Genomic DNA, 25,288 nt, shown 5'->3' on the forward strand with positions numbered 1-25,288 from the left:
GGGTGGTATTTGACACAGGATTGATGACGGCGTCTCCTCCCCCAGCACGTCCCCCCGGCTGCATCCAGTAATAAAGGTATTCTGCACATAAAGGCACATGGTTACAACAGGTAAAGAAGCTGGAGAGGAGCACAGCCGATTCGTTTTCAGACGCACTTGTATCCCTCGGGCTGCCGGCTCTGTGCAGGGGAGGATACCGCCCGGGGACCCCTGGAAGATACCTGGACCTTACAGACCCCCGGGACGGTATCCTCCCCTGCACGGAACCGGCAGCCGGAGGGATACGAGAGCGTCTGGAGCAAAACAAGTCGGCTTCGCTCATCTCTAAAAGAAACTAAACATAAGTTAAGGGCAAATTCATGATACAACTCAACATAAAGTAACTTCAAACTACTGCAAAACGCAGGCTACATACAGCAAGGGATGGGGGTGTAACATCTCTCAAGGTCAACCTTAAAGGGGTACCCCAAAAATCTTTCTTTCAAATCAACTGGTGTCAGAAAGTTATACAGATTTGTAATTTACTTCTATTTAAAAGTATCCAGTCTTCCAGTACTTATCAGCTGCTGCATGTCCGTATTCTTTTCAGTCTGACACTCTGCTCTGTGCTGCCATGTCAGGAACTGTCCAGAGCAGGAGAGGTTTTCTATGGGGATTTGCTGCTGCTCTGGACAGTTCCTGACATGGACAGAGGTGGCAGCAGAGAACACTGTGTCAGATGGGAGAGAATACACCACTTCCTGCAGGACATACAGCAGCTGATAAGTACTGGAAAACTGGAGATTTTTAAATAGAAGTAAATTACAAATCTATATAACTTTCTGACACTAGTTGATTTGAAAGAAAGAGAGTACCCCTTTAATAAACACCATCAGGCACTGTGTAAAAGCAGTGACCCCCAACTTGTGGCCAAACTACAACTTCCAGCATTACCATTCAGGACATGCTGGGAGTTGTCATTTTGAAACAGCCAGAGCCCACATGCTGGGGATCACTGGTGTAAAATCTCTATAGGTGCAAATGATGCTTTTGCTATATCCCATGAGTTTATCATTTCAGCTGGCCGCCCAATGTGTATACGTTGTAGTGTAACTACACCTGCCATTATATTATGGCTGACAGATTGAGTAAGGCTACGGTGATATATTGTGGTTTCTCCTATACACATCCAGGCTGCCTGTCGCCATCAAGACATCAATGGTGGATGCATACAGATCGGCTCCCTCTAGTGGCAGCAACAGATGGTTGAGATTTGAAGCATTACAGCAGGGACGGGAAACCTTCAGCCCTCCAGCTGTTGCGGAATGATGGAAATTGTAGTTTTGCAACAGCTGGATACACTTTTAATCCACCATGGAGACATCTGTCATCAGTGGGGGTCCGGCTGCCCCCCATAACAACCACAAGAACAGAAATACAGACAAGCTGTGTCCCCTCATATGTGCTCAGCTGTCCTCACATTATGGACTAAGTGACAGCTCAGCAGAAGCTAAAGGACACCGAGCTAAGGGGAGCGACTCTGTCCCTCCGTTCTGGCAATCGCTGGGGTCTTGGCTAGATGACAGATGTCAGAAGTTGTCAAAAATTTTAGATAAACTTAAAGTGGTAGTTTAAAACATTTTCTTTCAAAAAGGTTCAAATGTGTCTACGTAGTCCACCAAATTTTTTTTTATTTCAAATGAAATGGTGCCAGAGATTTGTAATTTACTTCTATTAAAAAATCTCTAGTCTTACAGTACCTATCAGCTGCTGAATGTCTTGCATGAAGTGTTGTATTCTCTACAGTCTGACACAGTGCTCTCTGCTGCCACCTCTGTCCATGTCAGGAACTGTCCAGAGCAGCAGCAAATCCCCATAGAAAACCTCTCCTGCTCTGGACAGTTCCTGACATGGACAGAGGTGGCAGTAGAGAGCACTGTGTCAGACTGGAGAGAATACACCACTTCCTGCAGGACATATAGCAGCTGATAAGTACTGAAAGATTAGAGATTTTTTTATTTGAAGTAAATAAAGGTAATAAGTAGACAGGATTGAACCTGGCATGTCTTTGTATAGGGCGATCAGGTTGCATGCGGCGCCAAGACAAGCAGAAAACTTTTTCCCGCTGTCACAAAAAAACCCTGCTATTATATGTACATCCCTGACCACGCCTCGCCCCCACCATTAACATTTGTTAAAATTTTTGAGACTATTATTGCCTCAACCTCGGAATCCAAAGGAAAAAAACAAAACAAAGACACATCAGTGCAAACTCGGGGACACTGGGAAAGTGATGACTATCGTATTGGTTGTCACCCAGATATAAATAAGAACAGCAGAATATCACATTAGAAAAGAAAAACTGGGAATAAGGACAAGTCAGGGACATCTGGTGACCTTTCCTTATGGCTGAGACCGGCGACATCTGGTAACACTGCACAGGAGGCCTCCAGGTGAGCACAGTACATGGAATGGCCAGCAGGGGGCGGTGCACCACACAAGGATTAATCATGCCCTGTGTCAAGCTCCACCCACTCAGGGCCTGGACTAGACACGACACAGGTTATCATTTTTGACCGGAGTGTTCCTTTAAGAATCACAGGTGGGACATTTACAAGGACCACTCCTTAGCCACAACACAAGGGATGACGTTACCTGGTCACCGCCGGAGCGAGGATCGCGGAGACGCTTAAATACTTCAGAGGTTGCAAACTATTTAAATATTTCTAGGAACTACAGAGTTTTGTTACTAGGAGGCCCGGGGATGGTTCATGCTTCGGAGATCTCGGACTTGCTGAGCGCTATGGCGAGCTCCAGGTCCTCCTGCTCCTGCTGCTTCAGCCTCTGTAGTCTCTCCTCCTCCGCCCGCTCGCTCTCCCTCTTCGCCCACTCGATCATATCGTCCTCAGACTGGTACTGCAGATTTCAAGAGAGACATTCACTGGCTAAGAGTCTCAGCAGAGGAAGAAAAAAATATCAATGAAGAATTGAGGATTTATTTACAGAGCAAGACAAAAGGGGGGTACAGGTATAGGATGGCAGTGACGGGGGGTACAGGTATAGGATGGCAGTGACGGGGGGTACAGGTATAGGATGGCAGTGACGGGGGGTACAGGTATAGGATGGCAGTGACGGGGGTACAGGTATAGGATGGCAGTGACGGGGGTACAGGTATAGGATGGCAGTGACGGGGGGTACAGGTATAGGATGGCAGTGACGGGGGGTACAGGTATAGGATGGCAGTGACGGGGGGTACAGGTATAGGATGGCAGTGACGGGGGGTACAGGTATAGGATGGCAGTGACGGGGGGTATAGGTATGGGATGGTGGTGCTCAGGTGGGGAGGAGGGGTACAGGTATAGGATGGCAGTGCCGGGGGTAAAGGTATAGGATGGCAGTGCCGGGGGGTACAGGTATGGGATGGTGGTGCTCAGGTGGGGAGGAGGGGTACAGGTATGGGATGGCAGTGCCGGGGGGGTACAGGTATGGGATGGCAGTGACGGGGGGTACAGGTATAGGATGGCAGTGACGGGGGGTACAGGTATAGGATGGCAGTGACGGGGGGTACAGGTATAGGATGGCAGTGACGGGGGGTACAGGTATAGGATGGCAGTGACGGGGGGTACAGGTATAGGATGGCAGTGCCGGGCGGTACAGGTATGGGATGGCAGTGATGGAGGGTACAGGTAAGGGATGGCAGTGCCGGGGGGTATAGGTATGGGATGGTGGTGCTCAGGTGGGGAGGAAGGGTACAGGTATAGGATGGCAGTGCCGGGGGTAAAGGTATAGGATGGCAGTGCCGGGGGGCACAGGTATAGGATGGCAGTGCCGGGGGGCACAGGTATGGGATGGTGGTGCTCAGGTGGGGAGGAGGGGTACAGGTATGGGATGGCAGTGCCGGGGGGGTACAGGTATGGGATGGCAGTGCCGGGGGGGTACAGGTATGGGATGGCAGTGACGGAGGGTACAGGTATGGGATGGCAGTGACGGGGGGGGCTTACAGGTATGGAATGGCAGTGCCAGGGGGTACAGGTATGGGATGGCAGTGGGTACAGGTATGGGATGGCAGTGGGTACAGGTATGGGATGGCAGTGCCGGGGTACAGGTATGGGATGGCAGTGACGGGGGGGGGGGGGGGGGGGTACAGTTATGGAATGGCAGTGCGGGGGGGTGGGGGTACAGGTATGGGATGGCAGTGCGGGGGGGGGGGGGGGGGGGGGGGCAGGGTCGGGGTTATCAGAGAACAGACGCAAATATCAGTGAGGAAGTGAAGGACGACACTGGAATCACACAGATCATCACTTTATGAAAATTGATAAGTGCTACGTGTATTCTTCTGTCTCTGAGGATTAAAAACAGCAGAAAAATGATCAGTGATCGGGTTGGATCCCGTATGAGGCTGCAGTCTGTCCTCCATGCTTTACACTGCAGCCGAGTACAAGCACAAGCGCCAATCACAAAGTCAGCGCACTGAGGATTGATTGATTGATTATAGATGAAAAGCAACCAAAGCAAACATATCCAGGAAGCTGAAACACACATAAAAGGGATATGCCATCTCTTTAAGGAGGTCCAAGCACTAAGACCTGTAAGAATGAAGGGGATGGGGTTCAGTATTACAGCCCAGTCACTTTCCCCTCATTCTCATGATCAGTGGTGGTGTCTTATGTCTGTATTACACAGTCCGACCCCAACCTGATCGGCGATCATTCACCTACTACATAGCTCAGTATCAGGGTGGCAGGAGTGATCGGTGGATCAGTCATGCCGCCACTCATCCTCCCATTGCACAGGGAATGCTTGGCTATTGCCAGCCTTTTTACACTGGGTGATTATTGACCTTTTCTGCTGAACGTTGCTCCAAGGCCTCCTAACAGTGATGGCAGCTCTCCATGGCCTCCTAACAGTGATGGCACCTCTCCATGGCCTCCTAACAGTGATGGCACCTCTCCATGGCCTCCTAACAGTGATGGCACCTCTCCATGGCCTCCTAACAGTGATGGCACCTCTCCATGGCCTCCTAACAGTGATGGCACCTCTCCATGGCCTCCTAACAGTGATGGCACCTCTCCATGGCCTCCTAACAGTGATGGCACCTCTCCATGGCCTCCTAACAGTGATGGCACCTCTCCATGGCCTCCTAACAGTGATGGCACCTCTCCATGGCCTCCTAACAGTGATGGCACCTCTCCATGGCCTCCTAGCAGTGATGGCACCTCTCCTGCACTCTGGTTTTGGTGCAGTATTACTGTTCAGTTCCACTGAAGTGAATAGAGCGATTTAAAGGTAATCCGTCATCCTAACATCATGCTTAGTGCTTAAAAGGGTTGTTCACAAAAAAAAATATTATTTCAAATCAACTAGTGCCAGAAAGTGCCAAGATTTTTAATTTACTTCCATAAAAAATCTCCAGTCTTCCAGTACTTAGCAGCTGCTGTATGTCCTGCAGGAAGTGGTGTATTATTTCCAGTCTGCAGAACAGGAGATGTTTACTCTGGGGATTTGCTGCTGATCTGGACAGTTCCTGACATGGACAGAGGTGGCAGCAGAGAGCACTGTGTATGACTGGAGAAAATACACCACTTCCTGCAGGACATACAGCAGCTGATAAGTGCTGGAAGACTGGAGATTTAGTAGAAGTTAATTACAAATCACTGGCCCCAGTTGATTTGAAAGAACATTTTTTTTGGTGGACTTCCCCTTTAAGTGTCAAGAGGGCAGAGGTGAGCTGCAGCATGCAACACCCCTCCCCACCCCAAAATCAAACGCAGTGTGAACCCAGCCTAAAAGCCCTTCTAGATGAGTGGACAGACTGCAGATAAGGAGTGCCTATCATTGGATTAGCCTTCACAGCCAGGTCACACGTGATCGCTGGATCATTTGCCGTTACATTCATCACCAATGGCCGCACATCACAGGTTTACACAGGATCGGGTGCAACTAACAATGGTCACACAAAACATGCAATCAGCTGACAAACAAGCGTTTTCTCGCCCTTCGGCGTTCGCCCTTTTACACAGGCCAATTGTTGTGAAGGAGTGATCCCAAAAAACGTAATTCAGCCAACTGGCCTGTGCAGAAGGTACACCAACCTCGACTTGTTATCCCCTATCCACATGTATGGTCAGCGCTCCATTCATTGCGTCATGACTGCTTCCCTGTTCTTGGAGCGGGGGTCACAGCAGTCGGACCCCTTCATCCTATGGATAATGAATAGCAGGCTGCAATGGAAATACCTCCTAAGCCCCGCATAGCCGTGGTTATAGGCAGGCAGAATATACTGTCCTGTAAATGTATGACTGGAGGGAAGGAATCAGCCCATGTGGTGCCCTGTAATATCCGTCCATTATAAAGTTATAAATGAGATCAGTACCATGATTTTCTCTATTCAGGTTAATAAAACAAAAAACAAAAATCAGGGTCCTTTCACTTTAAAAGGGTACTCCACTCAAACATAACTTTTGATATGTTGCTGCCCATTGTGAGACTAACAATTCCTTCCATACTTGTTATTATCTATTCAGTCTCCTTCCCCAAGTTCTGAGCTTCTGCCTTCTGTTGAAGACACAAAAATCTGTGTGTGAGCCTCTCTCTCTCTGTCTCCCCTCCTACACCCTCCCTTCTGAGACAGCTGATGTAAAGTTCCTGACTGTCTGTAACTGCAACATTGCAGCTTCTTTGTAATGCTGGGAGGGTTAATCACAGTGCGTTCATTAGTAACTTCACCTCAGAATGACCCTCCCAGCATTACAAAGAAGCTACAATGTTGCAGATACAGCCTGGAAGGGACTTGTTTACAGCAGTTGTCTTAGAAGGGAGGGAGGAAACAGAAAAAAAAGCTCACACACAGGCTTGTGTGTCTTCAGCAGAAAGCAGCAGCTCAGAGATGGGGGAAGGAGACTTAATAGATAATAACAAGTATGGAAGGAATTGTTAGTCTCACCATGGGCAGCAACATATACAGCACATAACAAAAGTTATGTTTGAGTGGAATACCCCTTTAAAGTAAAGAATCTAATAGCTGAGGAAGATGATGAAAGAATTCAAGGGGGTGGAATCAATGACTATACAATCAATAGTGGCAGCAATCACGGCAGTGTCCCTGGTGAATCGATGGCACCTGATGTACTGTACGGCTCAGTGTATTACATCACACGGCAGCCTCGCATGTGTAAGCAGACACCTTGCACAAACCAGGATTTGTAGGCTGTGAAAGCTTAAGCTTCAAGCAAAGTAACAAAAATCGGCAAAAGAATCAACAAAAGGACATCATTGGCATTCGTTTTTGTTTTTTACTTCAAATCGTTAAAAGAACAATACAAGAGGTAAGGAACAATAAAATACAGAAGGGTTTATATAATACAATGCTTGCACCCACTCCCGGGATACACACACAGCCGCTTGGAGGTGAAGGGTTACAGTCCTGACTGCCGCTGGGCTCAGTTTGTACTTACAGTGTTAAAGCTACTAAGACTCCCGGCCTCGCCTGTCCCTTTGCCGGTTACGAAGGGGTCAGACTCCACCTCTTTGGGGAAGCTGAGATTGAATGCCTGGAATGGGTCTCCTTGCTTGAACAAGTCCTCTGGCTTAGAGGGAGGCCTCTGGCCTAAATGGAAACAGCAGGACATCACATTCCTATCAGTGCAATGGATTTCCAGAGACATTATTCAGTAAACGTTAAATCCACTTGCGACGCTTCAGAGTTTCACATGGATAAGATGCGATGGACAATACAGAACCCTAAGGGTCCTATTAAAAGGCCGATGGCGGCCCAATCATTATTGTAAATGAGCGCCAATCTGTTAGATCGGCGCTTATCTACTGAGCCTATTACAAAGCCCGATAATCATTTAGCAAGGGATTCAGAGACAAAGTTAGCGATGTCTGTGCAGCCCTTGCCAAAACAGTTAATACATTACCTGCCAACGCTCCTGGTCTCCTAATACACGCTGTCAGTGGCCGATAATTTTAGGTCTGGACTTAAAGAAACAATCAGGTGATAACCGTTTCATCGGCTGAGCGTTGTCTCTATTACACGGAGCGATGGGGTCCATAGGATCCTTCGAATGCCACTGAATGAAATCAGCAAAGGAGGCAGCAAATAAAATATAGAGCCTCTAACACAGACGTGAACATTTATCTTTTTAGGGGTCAGTCTAATTATGTGAGGTCCATTTGGTCCCCATAGTTTAGGACGGAGAGAGAAAGCTCATAGCAGGAGGTCAGGTTGCAGATTCCTGGCCAGTTTCATGCACATTCTAATTAAAGGGGTTATCCAGCGTTAGAAAAACATGGCCACTTTCTTCGAGAGACAGCTCAGCTCTTATCTCCAGTTTGGGTGCAGGTTTTGTAACTCAGTTCCATTGAAGTGAATAGAGCTTAACTGCAAACCAAACCTGACCTGGAGATCAGAGCGGTGCTGTCTCTGGAAGGAAGTGGCCATGTTTTCCTAACGCTGGGTAACCCCTGTAATAGGGCTTGTGCACAGACTTTTGCTGGGTGTCATACAGTTGCCTAAGCAACCTGACCACCAAGAGTGTACTGCGTCTCCCTACCTGAAAAAAATATAACAATGGAAAAGGAGGCATTGAACTTCTCAACATTTGGAGTACAAACAAAAGGGGATACATACAGGGTCTAAGTAAACAAGCACTGAGTATAGAAGCAGTGTTTAGATGTGCGGTGCTTCAGCTGTTACACAACTACAATTCCCATCATGCCTGGACAGCAGAAGCTAAAGTTTTCCAGGCATTATGGGAGTTGTAGTTGTACAACAGCTGAAGGGGCTGCGAGTTTGACACTTTTGGTGTATAGGACGTCTGTAAGGATGGCCCACAATGTAGACAGTCTGGATACCTACCTGGTGGGGGTGGACATGGTCGGGTGGGTGTCCCGGTTTTCGGTGGTAATGCAGGTGGAGTGTCTGCTTGAGAAGACTCAGCGTCCAATGTGCTCTTGATGCTCAGTGACTCTCTTTCTTTCAGCGGCAGTGTACCGTCAAAGGAGTCCGTGCTGCTGTTCTGTTACAAAAAAAGATTTTTATTTAATGTTAAAAAACAATCCCACCATATAAGACAAGTGATCTACACTGGAGCTTTATACGTCCATAACCTGGGGGAAAATGTGTGAGCGGTGGATGTGACTGCTGGGAGAGTGACTGAGAAGCTTGATGGTCAGCGTCCTAACCAGAGCACTTCAGTACTAGCGTTATAGGAATATACCCACTTAGGGTGTACAAATAGATACCAGAAGGTGACTGCAGGCGAGACCCCACCGCAAGTGAAGAGGCGCTTACAATCATGAAAACACTTTAAGGGGTTCTCCAGCAAAAACATTTTTCCTTCAAATAAGCTGGTGTAAGAAAGTTATACAGATTTGTAATTTACCTCTTTCTCCAGTCTTCCAATACTTATCAGCTGATGTATGTCCTGCAGGAAGTGGTGTATTCTCTCCAGTCTGACACAGTGCTCTCTGCTGCCACCTCTGTCCATGTCAGGAACTGTCCAGAGCAGGAGAGGTTTTCTATGGGGATTTGCTGCTGCTCTGGACAGTTCCTGACACGGACAGAGGCGGCAGCAGTGAGCACTGTGTCAGACTGGAGAGAATACACCAGGTCCTGTAGGACATACAGCAGCTGATAAGTCCTGGAATACTGGAGATTTTTAAATAAAAGTTTACAAATCTATATAACTTTATGACACCGGCTAATTTAAAAGAAAACCATTTTGTTGAAGCACCCCTTTAAAGCAATAGTACAAAGGATATATCTAAATCTCTATATCTTACCCACAGGATTGGGTAGAATTAGCTCACTGGTGGGGGTCTGACTGCTGGGCACCACTGATCACAAGAACAGGGATTAAATGTTCCCAGAGTGAACAGAGAAGGAGTGCGCACCCTTGGCTACTACACCACTCGTTCTCTATAAAAATTACAAACAGACTTTGACATCCGCTCATCGGTTCATTCTGACCAGAAAAACCTTTAACAACTAACACTGAAATGTGAAAAACTGAGGTTTCTGTAAAATAACGCATCAAAAACTGAGAATACCTTGGACAGCGTACTGAAGTCAGCAAATCCACCACCAAAGGACTCATTTCCAAAGACTGAAGCAAAAGGGTCCTTGTTGCCTGTAAATATATAATTTGCAGAATATTGCATACACTCACAGTCAATAACATTAGCAAAAGTCGCATTTATCGCTGCAGTAACTTTCACGCATTAAAGGGGTTGTCCAGCAAATCAACTGGTGTCAGAAAGTTATGTTATTTAGGTAAAGTTATATAGGTAATTTACTTTTATTTTAAAATACAAATTCTTCCCATACTTATCAGCTGCTGTATGTCCTGCAGGAAGTGTTTTATTTACATTCAGAAACAGTGCTCTCTGCTGCCATCTCTGTCCATGTCAGGAACTGTCCAGAGCAGCAGTAAATCCCCATTGGAAACCTCTCCTGCTCTGGACAGTTCCTGTGTCTGAATGTAAATAAAACAACACGTCCTGCAGGACATACAGTAGCTGATAAGTATGGGAACACTTGGGATTTTTAAAAAGAAGTAAATTACAATCTATATAAAAGTTTCTGACACTGGCTTCAATAATCTGTCTGTGTAACCAAAAATGTCAAAGCCTGGAACAGACTATAAACAGGGAACGGTTCATAAGGGAAAGACTGAGATTTCTCCTCTTTTCAAATTCATTTCTGGCTTTGGGGATCTGTCCGTGTAATAGGGCTGTTAGTAATGTAACCATGCAGGAAGGACTGTACAAACCCCTGCAAGGTCATTCGTGGGGCCATCGGCCAATGGTTTTTTTTTTTGGTTTTTTTTTCAACCTATCGAAATAACCAGCTAAATTGGCAGTCAGTCATCTGATCGGTGGCTCTATTACACGGGGCCCACATTGACCTGTTCAGCCAATAATTGCCCCTTGTTATAAGGCTCTAAGAAGTAGCTGGATGGTCAGGGGTCAGAATACCTCTAGCAGTCATGGCTGCTTATATGCGCCAAGGTCTAGTGTAGACTAAATACAGGAATCCCGTAACAGCAAGTCAGAAATACAAGAGAGAACACACAATCTATAGGACTGCTTACCAGCTTCAGTGCTCGCTGGGGCAAAGGTCCCGCCGGGAGCAAAAGGGTCATTGATCTTCAGAGCTTCGTTCTACAACAAAAAAAAATATACTGACAATTACAATGGCAGCAAGGAGTATAGTAATAGGAAAGGTCAATGTAGCCCAAAGACCTACGAGGATGAAACTATGGTGACCTCAAGGGTAATGGTTTCTACAGAACTAAGGCTGTTCACATAGATAGCTATGAAGCAGGGAACCGGCAGCCTCCAGCTGCTGTAAAACTACAACTCCCAGCATGTCTTGACAGCTAAAGCTTTGGGGCACGATGGGAATCGTTGTTTTGCAACAGGTGTCGGGCCAGTGGTTCCCCATCACTGATGTAAAGGGTCGCTCTTCTGGCCAACCAGCTGTACAGGAGAACTGCAACAAAGATCCGTTCATATAAACGGGGGCAGGCACCGCTTTTTTTTTTTCCGATCACGTGGCTAGTAATACGTTTTTTTGCAAATCTTAATCTAATCGGATGTGTCACCTACATTTTATTTTACGGGTTAGAATAAAAACAAGTTTTAGTATCTGATACTAACCTGTTTCTATTTTATGACTGTAATTTCTTTATTTACATTGTTATGGGGGCGGCCATATTGCCTTGGCTGTTATCAGCATTTAGTAAAATGCTTTACAGCAAGCCTCATGGACATAGACAACAATGGACAAACAGCGACCCCTTGGGATGAATGTGAGACATTACTGAACGCACTCTGTGACCTGTGAAGAGGTCATTCCACAGGGAGCTGCTGTTGTCTTCTCTATCTACTGGTGTCACATGACGCTGCAATGCTATACAAATCACTTTACTGCAGCCTCCTCCTTATCACCACAGACTCAACAGGAAGTCTCAGCTTAGTTTTAGCCCCAGTGGTGAGAATGAGAACTGCAAGATCTCAGGATTATTTTATAATATAGATAGAAAAATGGAAAATTAGAAAAAAAAATTCTAAAATTCTTTAAAAAATCTGTTTAACATAAAAATATAATTTAAACAATAAGTCATTTTCTGATGACACTGTCCCTTTAAAATAACCCCTTTAGGCTATGTTCACACAATGTTCAAGTTCATTAATAAACGTTGCCTTGGGTGAACATAGCCTTAAGGTTGTATTTCTGTCAAGCTGACCCCACAACATACCGAGGCCAGGTTGCTGTCCGGTAATGGGACTGAGAATGGATCTGTTTTGAAAGACGTAAAGGGATCGTCAGTTGAAGAAGAAAAGGGATCAGCTTTGGCGGAGGAGAATGGGTCCGCTTTAGAGGACAAAAAAGGATCTGATTTTTCTCCTTGTGATGATGAGAAAGGATCTGACGGCTCAGCTTCTGTAGCTGGGAAAGGTTCTGCACCGGAAGAGGAGAAGGGATCCGCTTTGGAAGAGGAGAAAGGATCTGCTGAAGATTGTTTGAAGAACTCATCAGAAGCAAAAGGATCAGAGTCTTTGAAAGGATCACCTCCAAACGGATCTGCAAGTAAAGCAGAGACACATCATACAGAGATCATGCATGGACTGATGGATATTAGACCTGATGCAATTAGAAATACATAGATGTGTGAGCATGACATGTACAAGAGCAATGGTTAATAGGATCCAAGGAAGCTGAACAGACTCCACATGTAATTCTTCCCTCTTCTCCAAATCTTCTCTTCTTTCAAATTAACTGGTCCAAGCAAGTGCCAGATATGTGTAATTTACTTCTATTTAAAAAATTCCAGTCTTCCAGTACTTACCAGCTGCTGTATGTCCTGCAGGAACTGGTGTATTCTCTCCAGTCTGACACAGTGCTCTCTGCTGCCACCTCTGTCCATGTCAGGAACTGTCCAGAGCAGCAGCAAGTGCCCAAAGAAAACCTATCCTGCTCTCCAGACTGGAAAGAATACACCACAGCCTGAAGGACATACAGCAGCTGATAAGTACTGGAATTAAAAAAAAAAAATACCTGAGATTTTTTTTTTTTTAATAGAGGTAAAATTACTAATCTCTGGCACTTTCTGACACCAGTTGATTTAATGGGAAAAAAATGGTGAACAATCCCTTTAACTGTAGCGATTATATTAAAAGTGACCAGCATTGATCTCAAATCTAATTTCCAAGACATAAAAAACTCACCTGTTTTACCAAACGGATCATCTTTAAAGGGGTCATCTGCAGGAAAAGACAGAATAGAGACATTTGTTTACAACAAGTTGTAGGTGCAGCTCACCAGAAGGGGATAAGGAGTATATAGGAGAAGTATATATAAGGAGAACATATGTTATTGATCCATGTTACCAGTAGATATAGTGTTCTTTGATTGTATCTGTGATTTGTGAGATTAAATTCAGTACAACTAGTGAGATATCTTGAGGGTCGGCCCCATTTCTTATATTTATTGAAGGGGAACTCCGGATAAGAAAAACTTGTTTTCTATTAAAAGTTATATAGATGTGTCTATACAATGTATTACTGTATCTGTGCGGTTCTGCCACACTGGTAGCTGATAGAAATCCAAGAAGTGAAAAAAAATGGCCTCTGTGCCAATTCACATTGTCTCCTGCTCCCACTTCTTGGCTGGATCCCCCAATGCCCTGAGTGATCCACTATTTCTGACTGCGGCCAGAAGCAGGTGCTGCACTAATTTTACTGATTGTGATGGGTGGGGGACTGTGATGGTCAGCTGAGGTAAAGAATTGCATTCTGGGAACTGCTCAACCAGGAAGGACAGATACACAATACAGAACAAAGAGCGGCAAAGAGCGGCAGCAGAATGGGTCTTTCAGACCGCTGCAAGTATGTAGTACTGGGACCTGCCAGGACCTTGACTCGTAGCGGATCTCCCTACAAAACTGTACTTGTGAACAGACCCTTAAGATAAATTTGTTTCACTTCCAAGAGATAGTGGTTGAAGTTTCCCTGTTATTTAGGAACAACTTTTTACGTGTCCCATGGTTGATACACCCTGATTATTAAGGGTCTGGGTGTTCAGACCCCTACCAGTCAATAGACAGAGTTGGGAGAAGCGCTCAGCTAAGGGCTTTACCCCATTACTCCAACTCAATGCAGGAGACAGTCTCCTTAATGTTAAAGGCCCTTATCGACCAGGTGTGTTGCAAGAAACGCTCCTGCGGCCGATGATCTGCCAGTGTAAAGGTGAGAGCAATCAGCTGAGGATGGGGGAAAACCTCTGCTGATGGCGTATTTAGAGCAGGCTTAAAATCTATTGTTATCAGTCACACATCTTGTGTAAAAAGGGGATGGGGGGGGCAATAATGACAAAGGCAAACTGACAGCATGGATATGCATATAGGATATACTGTACATACAGGATATGCATATATCCGTGCTGTCAGTCTGCAGATCACACAGAAGTACATACTTACCCCCTTAGTGCACTGCTGCTGTCCAGCCACTTTAGCCACTGTCTTTAGATCATGGTATCCTCCAAAATGATTGACAGCTACAGGACACTGAGTCTGAAGACACAGCAGCAGGAGAGGATGCCAGGTCACAGCAGCAATACACTAAGTATGTACAGCTTTGTCAGCTGAAAACTGACAGCGCGGATATATATGAATCCCAGAACCCAATATATACTTATCTGCGCTGTCAGTTTCCATGGCTGCACAAACGATACATGGATTGTTTGTGCAGCCTGGCTGCTCAGTTTGTCATGCCGTGTAAGGGCACTACAAACGAGTGCCAATGTTGCCGACTGGCACTCGTTCGCGGCCACCCAAGGCCAACAAATCTGATCATGTAAAGGGACCCATAGACTCCTCATGCCACTAGAAAGATAGCAAGTGAGTTAGACGTGAAGCTGAGGGCTTCTCTCGACTCCAACTAACAACCTGTGGGGGTCTGAACACCCCAAACACCCATCTGTGTGATGTATCAAACTTTGTTAAAGTGACAGGGATGCTTTTAGCTGAAGATGCAGAAAGGGAAGATGAATTCTCCAACATGGACAGAATAAGCCTCAGCATCCACATACATAGAGCAGGTGCGCAAAGATCTCCAGAAATCTCCATCACCGAGGTCAGGATATTCACTAGGTGGTCATCACTATGAGGTCAGCTGCCACCATACAATTCTTTTTACAATTCATAAAACAAAGTCTGAATTTAGATCTTCACAGCATATAAGGAGAGAGAAAGAAAGCAACTTACTTCCAACGAAAGGGTCACTCTGGAAGAAGTCCAGCCCGCCTCCCGAGACAGGCGGTGCAGCAGGTGCGCTTTGCTCTACTTCAAAGGGATCTACATGGAACATAATCTCCTGAAACAAAGACAACAGATTAGCATAATCTCTGCTTTTCCACCCTTGGGTGCGATACATGCGGTGAGGATGCCAAATGGTATAAAAAATACAGACAGATGTTAGATGAAAGATGCTTCGCTGCTGAACAGAACAAATAGAAAGTAAAAGCTGAACTGTATATGGACAGTGAACTTCTTGAAGAGGACGTTACTGTGTTTAGTCGTAGAGATGGGAGCAACGGGAGCATGCTCAAGTCTAAGCCCTAAGGCTGCCTGGGAAACATAGATACAGTCATAGGCTATAGGCTGCATCCATGCTCTCCAGGACTCCAACTTCTTCAGCCACTGGAAAACAATGCAGAACAAGCAGACTTGTACATGCCCCAGTTGCGCTCATCTCTATTGATTAGCCATGTTTTCTCTGTTTAACAGCAGTCCATAACCTGAAAGTAACTAGTTATTACACACTATGCCTTTCAGCATGCCCTGAACACATGCGTCTATCAGGACATGATGAGAGTTGTAGTTTCACAGCAGCTGATATACTATGGTTATACTAATGCTATGAATAAGGCGAGCTGAGGGGATTTCCCTCCATACCTGCTCGGCTGGGGCTGGCACATTAGAAGTCTCTTCCTTCTCTTCCCCTTCACTCCCTGAGGTATGGGTGATTTCTGGACTGCTCCTTACCTATAATGTGAGTACAGATGGTGATATGACCCCAGAATACAGCAGGAGGAAGTGCAAGTTTACGTCCAGAGATGAGTGAACCTTGAACTGTCCTAACCAGAGTGTGCGGCATGTGATTACCGTTGGCTAAAGAAGTTGGATGCCGCCCTAGGGAGTCCTAGAAAACATGGATACAGCCTATGGCCTAAGACTGTATTCATATTTTCCAGGTAGCCTTAGGGCGGCATTCAACTTCTTAAGCCACCGGTAATCTTATGACGCCCGTTCAAAGGCCAAGTGTGCTTGAGGTTCTCTCATCTCTATAATGCACATACTCCTCAATACAAATCTCATACGAACCGGGGAACTCTGGCTCTGATTTTCGGGCTGGGCTGCACTTTCATACTCTACGGTTTCATGAAGATTTGCCGGCTCGCTGCTGCTATTACTCAGGCTGGAGTGATCTCCTGTGCCATTGACCATCGGCAAATCCAGGTGGTGACGCCAGCTGATGTGGAACTGATCATTTACGTGGTTCTCAGTAGGCTTCACCTCTTGAAGTTTGGCCTAGAAGACAGAGAAATATATAATGACAAATATACATAAGAAACTACTACCTGCCATAGCCAAGTGTTAACTCTACAATTACTATATCAAATATAACATGGCATAAACAACTTAACAGAGTTACTTGATAATTCAACTGATGGCCCAATAATACTAGATTGGTGAGGGTCTGACCTTCAGCACCCCTGACATTCAACTGTAATACCGTGTACAGCCACCATGTATGAGATGGCACTGTGCAGTACTAAGCAATGTAAACGGAAAAGGGGAGACCGTTGCATACATCTGATCATGGGGCCTAAGGGCCCTATTCCACAGTAACGATAATCGGGGATGAAGACAGCGCCGAGAAGACCTAACAAGTAATGCATGATGCTGCAAGGACATCGGTAACGATGTCCTTGCAGCCCTCGCTTAACGATCATCGGGCCGTGGAATAGGCCCAGTAAACGAGCGGCGATCTAGCAGATCGCCGCTCGTTTACATTGTTGATTGGGCCCTCCTCGGCCCGTGGAATAGGACCCTAAGAGTGATGGCCTAACCCAGAGGTGTCAAACTCATGGCCCTCCACCTGTTGTAAAAGTACAATTCCCACCATGCTTGGACAGCCTGGCTGTGTAGGTATGATGAAAATTGTAATTTTGCAACAGCTGGAAGGCCAAGAGGTTGACACCCCAGATCTAACCTGAGGATAACTATCACTCAAAACACCAGTCCTACCTTAACCTGTGACATTAAAGGGAATGTGTCACCTAAATATTCTTTCATTGATTAGAATCCGATACTAAAACTTGTTCTTTTTATTCTAATCTGACTAATTTTTTTATTAACCTTTTTGTACATTGTTATGGGGGCGGCCATATTAGCTGAGCTGTTCTGTACAGCATTTAGTGACATGCTTTACAGCAAGACTCATGGGCATAGAAGACAATAGTCAGACCCTGTCCCCCTGAGATGAATGTGAGACATTACTGAGCGCGCTATGTGACCTGTGAAGAGGTGATTCCACAGGGAGCTGCTATTGTCTCCTCTGTCTACTGGTGTCACATGACGCTGCAATGCTGTACAAATCACTTTACAGCAGCCTCCTCTTTATCACCACAGACACAACAGGAAGTCTCAGCTTAGTTTTAGCCCAAGTGGTGAGAATGAGAACTGCAAGATATCAGGATTATTATATAATATAGAAAGAAAAATGGAGAATTAGGAAAAATGTCAGCAAAATTCTTTAAAAAATCAGTTTAACATAAAAACATTATTTAAACAGTAAGTCATTTTCTGATGATGCCGTCTCTAAAAAACAAAAAAAAACAACGACTCCTGACATATCGGAGTCTGGGTGTTCAGATTGCAACCAATTACTAGAACTGGATATTGTTGGGTAAATTACTAAAAGTGGATAGTGTTGGGTAAATTACTAGAAGTGGATAGTGTTGGGTAAATTACTAGAAGTGGATAGTGTTGGGTAAATTGCTTCTTTCTCTGTCTCGTTGCAGGGGATGGAGTCTATGGTAAGTCAAGGTGTCTGCCCTATGGGGGGGGGGGGGGGGGGAGAGCTTAGGAGAGTACTTTATCCAGCTAGTTCTAGCGATCATTATGGATCCATAGCACCTAGACCCTGCCTGATCGAAAACTTGACATCTCTCTGTGACTTAGTCAAATATTGTAAATTAAAACAGGACATTGTCATTTCCAGAGTCTAGGAATTCTGCAGACATAAGGGAATCTCCCGCAGACACCGCTGCGGAGTAACATCTTACTATGCGCAGCTCTTCCTTGCACTCCAGCAGCTGGTGCTCCAGGGGCGTCAGCCGCTCCTTCCCCTGCTCCAGCTTCTCCTCCAGCTGGGCCGTCTCCTCCTGCAGGCGGATCAGCTCCTCCTTGGCTTTGCTCACTTCCTCTTCATAGTTAGAAATCTGCGTCTCCTGGCTGGATACCTCGGTTTGCAGTAAAGAGATCTGTAAAAACAGGTGAGCGACACGAGAGAGAGAGAGAAGGGGGGGTCATCAGGTGGACAGACTATTGGGGGAACGCACAATCACTCTCTAAAGCAGGGAAGTGGAACCTTCGGCCCTCCAGCTATTGCAAAACTACAACTCCCTTCATGCCTGGAGGGCTGTAGGTTCTCCATCGCTGTCCTATAGGCAAAATCTGGATTTTAGAGCAAACCCAGTGACACAAGTTGGGTGTAACATTGTTACTGACAGCTGAATCCATTGTTCCATATAGGTAGCTATGTAATGTACGCCGACCTAACTACAAAGCAAGCTGCAACTGGCAGACATTGTTCCTCATGCGGCTCTGCCAACGCGTTTCACAGAGGCCGGTGACGTATAATGGGCCCGGCATGCTAGACATGAGCGCTTTGAAGCTAACCCAGATATCTAACCGCATGCTGATGCAGAGAATCATCTGAGCGGCTATACATGCTGACCACAGAGTTTTCATTATAAGTACAATAAAAAGCTACTCCGGCAGACAACCTTTTTCTTTCAAATAAAAGTTATATAGATTTGTAATTTACTTCTATTTAAAAATCTCCAGTCTTCCAGTACTTATCAGCTGCTGTATGTCCTACAGGAAGTAGTGTATTCTCTCCAGTCTGACACAGTGCTCTCTGCTGCCACCTCTGTCCATGCCAGGAAGCATCAGGCAGCAGCAAATCCCCATAGAAAACCTCTCCTGCTCTGGACAGTTCCTGGCATGGACAGAGGTGGCAGCAGAGAGCACTGAGTCAGACTGGAGAGAATACACCACTTCCTGCAAGTAATTTACAAATCTGGCACCAGTTAATAAGAAAAAAATATTTTCTCTGGAGAACCCCTTTAAATTCCCCCCAATTTTATTTTTTTTTATAAAGAGACATAAAATATAATAAAAACTAATAAAATATAAGTGTGTGATGAAGTTGGTGCACATTACTAACTTCAATATGTTGGTGCCTGCTGATGCATTTTGGGCCACACCTCCTTCCCACTAAGACCCACCCTTTCCCACACAAGCCACACCCTTGTCTTAAAGGAGAAATCTGGCAAAAAATTTTATTAAAATATTGTATTGCCCCCCAAAAGTTATACAAATCACCAATATACACTTATTACGGGAAATGCTTATAAAGTGCTTTTTCCTTGCACTTACTACTGCATCAAGGCTTCACTTTCTGGATAACATGGTGATGTCACTTCCCGGATAACACGGTGAGGTCACTTCCTGGATAACATGGTGATGTCACTTCCTGGATAACATGGTGATGTCACTTCCTGGATAACATGGTGAGGTCACTTCCTGGATAACATGGTGAGGTCACTTCCTGGATAACATGGTGAGGTCATGACTCCCAGAGCTGTGCGGTCTGTGGCTGCTGGAGAGGATTATAGCAGGGGGACACTGAGGGACACTGAGCATCCCCCTGCCATCATCCTCTCCAGCAGCCCGCACAGTTCTGGGAGTCGAGACGTGACATCACCACGTTATCCAGGAAGTGACATCACCACGTTATCCAGGAAGTGACATCACCACGTTATCCAGGAAGTAACATCACCACGTTATCAGAAGTGAAGCCTTGATGCAGTAGTAAATGCAGGAAAAAAGCATTTTATAAGCCTTTCCAATAATAAGTGTTTATTGATGATTTGTATACCTTTTGGGGAGCAATACAATAATAAAAAATTTCGCCGAACTTCTTTAAGTTTTTTTTTTTTTTTTTTATTACAAAAACTGACCCAATATCCTAATGCATTAAGCATACTTAACCTCTAAATGCACCATACCCCCCACCCCTCCCAAGGGTTTAGCAAGCTCTCATACTCCCCTCCCCCAGCGTTTAGGAGGCTTCTATATTACACAGTTTGGTCCGTACCAGGTTGGCCTCCTCCGCACACTTAAGCCGCAGTTCCTGTAGCAGGCTCTCCAGTTTTGCCTTCTGTTCGTCCAGCCCGGCCAGGACGTCTTCCACCTCCTGCTTCTGAGCCTGAAGCTTCTGCAGGTTGGTGTTCTCCTGCTCCACCTCATCCTGCAGATCCTAGAACAGAACAATCACACCTCAAGCCTAAGTGCTGAGCAGGTCGGGGTGGCACAGGTATGCACTACAAGTAATGGAGAGCCCCCAAATGTGACCCCACCCACTGGGCACCATCTAAGAGACCTAAGGTCTAAGGTCAAGTGGCCGGTGGTCCGATAAATGTCACATCAGATGGTGAAATCTACCGGTAATCAACTAATAAACTAACCAATATTACTATTTTACTACCTTTCTGAGCTTTTTCATGCTTTCCATCTGTTCTGTTGTCTTCATTAGCCTCCTATCTACTGTACAATCTTCAAACTTCCTGTTCCTGCTACACACTCTCGCTGGAAATTCAGCCAAGCCTATCTTCCTCCCACTTCACCTTCCATATAGTACGAAGCAGATAGATTTGGATGAATTCCCAGCTATTCCCAGGTCTCTAGCGCCTCCTATTGCCATACTGATGAGGGACAAGAAGTCTGAAACAATGGTTACAGGTAGGGACACCCTTAAAGTGTCACGGTCATTTTTTATTTTGTTGTTGCAGAAATCAATAGTACAGGCCGATTTTAAGAAACTTTGTAATTAGGTTTATTAGGCAAATATGCCATCATCTGCGTTCATAAAGACTTTCCCCAGGTCCCCCCCCCCCTCCCCTCCCTTCTCTCTCTCATTAACTGCTCATTATCAGGAATTCACGACTCTTTTACATCAGTCGGGCCCTGTGTAACCTATAGAGAGGGGAGGGGGAGGGGTAGGAGGAAGGAGGGAGCAGAGAGCAAAGAACTACACAGCGGGAGCTGTGTGAAAGCCAGTATTCAGAGGTCAGTGCTGACTTCAGAGAAGATAGCAAGTGATGTAGCTGTAAATTAACTCTTTATTGTCCTGTTTTGGTGCCTCATCTCCCTCCACCCCTCCCCTCTCCATAGAAAACTATGAAGACAGGGGGGAGAACTTCATACTGCTTTTTCAAAATAAAAAGGCATTTTTCGGCTAATAAACCCAATCACAAAGTTCCTTAAAATCGCCTAAGCGACAGTGACACTTTAAAGCTATGTAATAGGTCTGATTTCCCTATGGGTGGCGCTATTTTTCCCATTTCCACAATTGTCTATTATAACTATTAGAAGTGTTTACCGCTAATGACATTCTATACCAGGGGCGTCAAACTTGCTGCACTCCAGCAGCTGCAAAACTACAATTCCCATCATGCCTGGAGAGCCAAAGCTTCAGCTTTCCAGGCATGATGGGAATTGTAGTTTTGTAACAGCTGGAGGGCCGGAGTTGGACACCTGAGTTCTGGGCCGGGGTTCTGCTTGGAATTTCCACCAGTTTTCCGTAGTGTGAACGGGCCCTAAAGCTCTAATGTCATCTCCAGAATATTGAGGTTTTTCACAAAAATATGAGACAAACCCCCAGACTGTGTCATGTATTTACCCTGATGAGATATTCAGGAGATAATCGGATGTAATGGTCATTGTCCTTCCTTTCTGTAACCTTTTCCATTATTTAATACTAATATGTTACGTCCAATTACATTTAATGACGGCAAAATGAGGATAAGGAAATCGTGAACTTTCAGGGGAATAGGTAAAAATAATTATAGTACAACTAGCGGACCTCATATAACGCCAGTGTGCCAAGCCTTAGGCCTTAGTTCCAAATACAATCAGTGTATACAGACTGTGTGCAATGGAATGGATTACCAGGACTCCCAGCATCATGTATCATTGGCGGGGCTACAGTCCCCAGAGCACGGCCCCGCCAAACTGATAATCATTACAAGGGGCTGGCCGGGGACAGATTTTTGCTCTGAGGGCGGTAGCCAGAAATTAGTAATTTACTTCTATTTTTTTAAAAAGGTCTCCAGTCTTCCAGTACTTATTAGCTGCTGTATGTCCTGCAGGAAGTGGTGTATTCTCTTCAGTCTAACACAGTGCTCTCTGCTGCCACCTCTGTCCATGTCAGGAACTGTCCAGAGCAGCAGCAAATCCCCATAGAAAACCTCTCCTGCTCTGGACAGTTCCTGACATGGACAGAGGTGGCAGCAGAGAGCACTGTGTCAGACTGGAGAGAATACACCACTTCCTGCAGGACATACAGCAGCTAATAAGTACTGGAAGACTGGACAGTTTTTAACAAAAGTAAATCACAAATCTCTGGCACCAGTTGACTTTTTTTTTTTTTTTAAAGCATTTTTGGGTGAACTACCCCCTTTAAACTGCAAAGTATGTGGAAATTTATCTTCATCCTCTGCGCCCCGTGTGCAATAGGGATCTAACACCATGCAAGCAGGGGGTAGGAGGAACACAATAAAGAAGTCATACTTACCTGTCCTTGTTCCCCCGCAGCACAGTATCACCAGCTCTCTGACAGCCGCAGGTCTCCTGTTGCCCCATTCTCAGACAGGATGGGACATACTCGGAGCTGCAGGAAACCTGAAGCTGTCGGAGAGCTGGTGATGCCGCGCTGCGGGGGGAATAGGGACGGGTAAGTATGACTTCTTTACTGTGTTCCCCAGCCTGCACCAGATTTTTGAGATTTGGCCGGAGCTAAAGCTTTGGCTGTCCAGGCATGATGGGAGTTGTAGTTATGTAACAGCTAGAGGGCTGCAGGTTGCCTACCTCTGGTCTATGCTATGATTGGTTGTGGTGCATTGTCTCACTCAGGTTTTTAGCTATTCTGACGGCCAGGACCCTCGGAGACTGAATGAGCCATAGAGATGCTGTAACACGGTGATCCATTGGTATCACGACATTTTACTTCTTCACATGAAAACCAGGTCAGGTAACCCCATAGGGCTAATAATCTGCACCCCACCCCCCTCATCTGCTGCATAAAACACAACATTTGTGCCATAAAGTCTGTCGGGATCCATGATAGATTATTCCAAGAGAAAAATACATTGTGTGAACATTGTGTTGTTCCATGTAGGCCCCCCAACCCCAGCATTAGACCCAGACTGTATATTCTAGATTTAAATAAATGTCCCACGCTGTAATATTATACAGACTGAGAATGTCCTCATTTATAATTTATTTTCTATAGTCTGGGCAGTGACAACCCTCTAATCCTTTGATATCACACAGACCCCTCAGTCCTAAATTTTTGAAGCACAGTGATACCATGATACGTATTGTATTGTATATTCCATACCAATAGGCAGAGTATAACGCTGGATAAGGCGTATGTGCTATAAGGAGAATAATGGATGATCACAGACACATTATAATGGGATCTGTGTATTACATCTCACATATAGGTCACATGAAGGTTAAGGCTTACAGGGCCAGCTGTAGAATCAGTGGTTAATATTAAGGCCACCATAATGGGCCTGAGTCTATTCCTTTGCCATTATCACTTCCAGAGGGGCAGGACTAATTCATTGAGGACCCCCAGGTGACATATGGAGACTTGTTTTCAGGAAAAGCATCATGGGAATAAAATATGCAAATTAGCTCTCCTCCAGAAGGAAGACAAGCATCTTATACTAGCCAAACCAGTGTCTCCTCCAAAAAAGAAGAGTCACCGGTCAGCTGTTTCAGGGGTTCTTGCTCCTTGTGGGTGTAAGCCGGTGCCCGGACCCGGTCCTGAGGCAGAACAGGAACCATGAAGCAGCCGTCTACACATGAGAGAATCCGTAGCTAGTATGAGAAGGCATTAGCATTCTCTCATACATGTATGATTATAAAAGGTGGCAGCACCGGCCCATCTGTCACAGCCACAGCCTGACCTGTCAATCATCACGGCTAAAAATAAAAAAACAAATGTAGCAGAGCAGAATTGTTAACAATAACATGAGTGAAGGTAAAATCTCCCACAGCCCATCTCTTAAAGGGGTTATCCCGCACTAGAAAAACAGGGCCACTTTCTTCCAGAGACATCACCTCAACTTGGAACCATTGAAGTGAATAGAGCTTATTTGCAAACACACACCTGACCTGGAGACAAGAGCGGTGCTGTGTGCTGAAGAAAGCTGCCCTGTTTTTGTAGCGATGGATAACCCCTGTAACTTTACACAGGACAACAGGTAAACCTATTGCACTATTTGTAAACAAGACCATTACCAACTCAGCTCTGCTACATCTCTGTCTATAGCAGCAATTTTTGACACCAGGATCACATGACCAGGTATAATCCGCCGGGGTAGACTCTTAAACAATTCCTAGAGGAAACAGCGAGTAATGAAGTATTCATTATTAATATGGAGCCGTCTGGAATATAAATCAAACTTGAAGGGGCTGGAAAATCTACAAGAAAGTTCGGCAATACTTTGCGGGTTACTTGAGGATACATTTATACATTATACCCGCTATTACTGTTCAGGCCATGCTGGGACTTGCAGTTCATTGCTATCCCTCAGTCCCCCCCACTTACTTGCACCTCACTTGTTCTCTTCTTCACGGCGTCTTCCTTCTCCTTCAGCTCCTGCTCCACATTCGTCTTCTCCCTAGAAGACCAGCAAACCATACAGGAATATCTGAAGACATCAGAGACAGCGGGCATGCTAATCCAGCCCCCTAAGCCGGAGTCCCACTTCAGGTACATCGTACGGGGAAGGGGAGGGATGCTCCTTACTGGAAGGATTCAGGCCTAGGGAGCATTAAAACCAACGCCTCATTGTGGAGGAACGCTCGGGGAGAATGGCTAAAGCAATATAGGAGGAGAGAGAGAGAGAGAGAAATCAATGAGAGTCCATGATGAG

General features: G+C 45.6%; 1 protein-coding gene across 2 annotated transcripts in view; it reads right to left on the reverse strand.

Moving 5' to 3' along the window:
• Positions 1–1,965: 1,965 nt before the first annotated feature.
• EPS15 (epidermal growth factor receptor pathway substrate 15) overlaps positions 1,966–25,288 on the reverse strand; it is a 76,311-nt gene continuing 52,988 nt past the window's right edge. The window contains exons 13-25 of one of the 2 annotated variants that reach the window (XM_069981593.1): positions 24,961–25,033; positions 20,437–20,598; positions 18,338–18,535; positions 16,371–16,577; positions 15,942–16,031; positions 15,252–15,360; positions 13,216–13,251; positions 12,246–12,571; positions 11,076–11,145; positions 10,033–10,112; positions 8,840–8,999; positions 7,434–7,585; positions 1,966–2,895 (exon numbers count right to left, since the gene is read on the reverse strand). In XM_069981593.1, coding sequence (XP_069837694.1) covers positions 2,749–2,895; positions 7,434–7,585; positions 8,840–8,999; positions 10,033–10,112; positions 11,076–11,145; positions 12,246–12,571; positions 13,216–13,251; positions 15,252–15,360; positions 15,942–16,031; positions 16,371–16,577; positions 18,338–18,535; positions 20,437–20,598; positions 24,961–25,033 — 1,810 coding nt within the window. In that variant the 3' untranslated portion in view covers positions 1,966–2,748. The remainder of the gene's footprint in view (positions 2,896–7,433; positions 7,586–8,839; positions 9,000–10,032; positions 10,113–11,075; positions 11,146–12,245; positions 12,572–13,215; positions 13,252–15,251; positions 15,361–15,941; positions 16,032–16,370; positions 16,578–18,337; positions 18,536–20,436; positions 20,599–24,960; positions 25,034–25,288) is intronic. The other variant, XM_069981594.1, reaches the window with a different exon arrangement.

This window comes from Dendropsophus ebraccatus, chromosome 8, assembly GCF_027789765.1.
Source record: "Dendropsophus ebraccatus isolate aDenEbr1 chromosome 8, aDenEbr1.pat, whole genome shotgun sequence".
NCBI classification, from domain to species: Eukaryota; Metazoa; Chordata; class Amphibia; order Anura; family Hylidae; genus Dendropsophus; species Dendropsophus ebraccatus.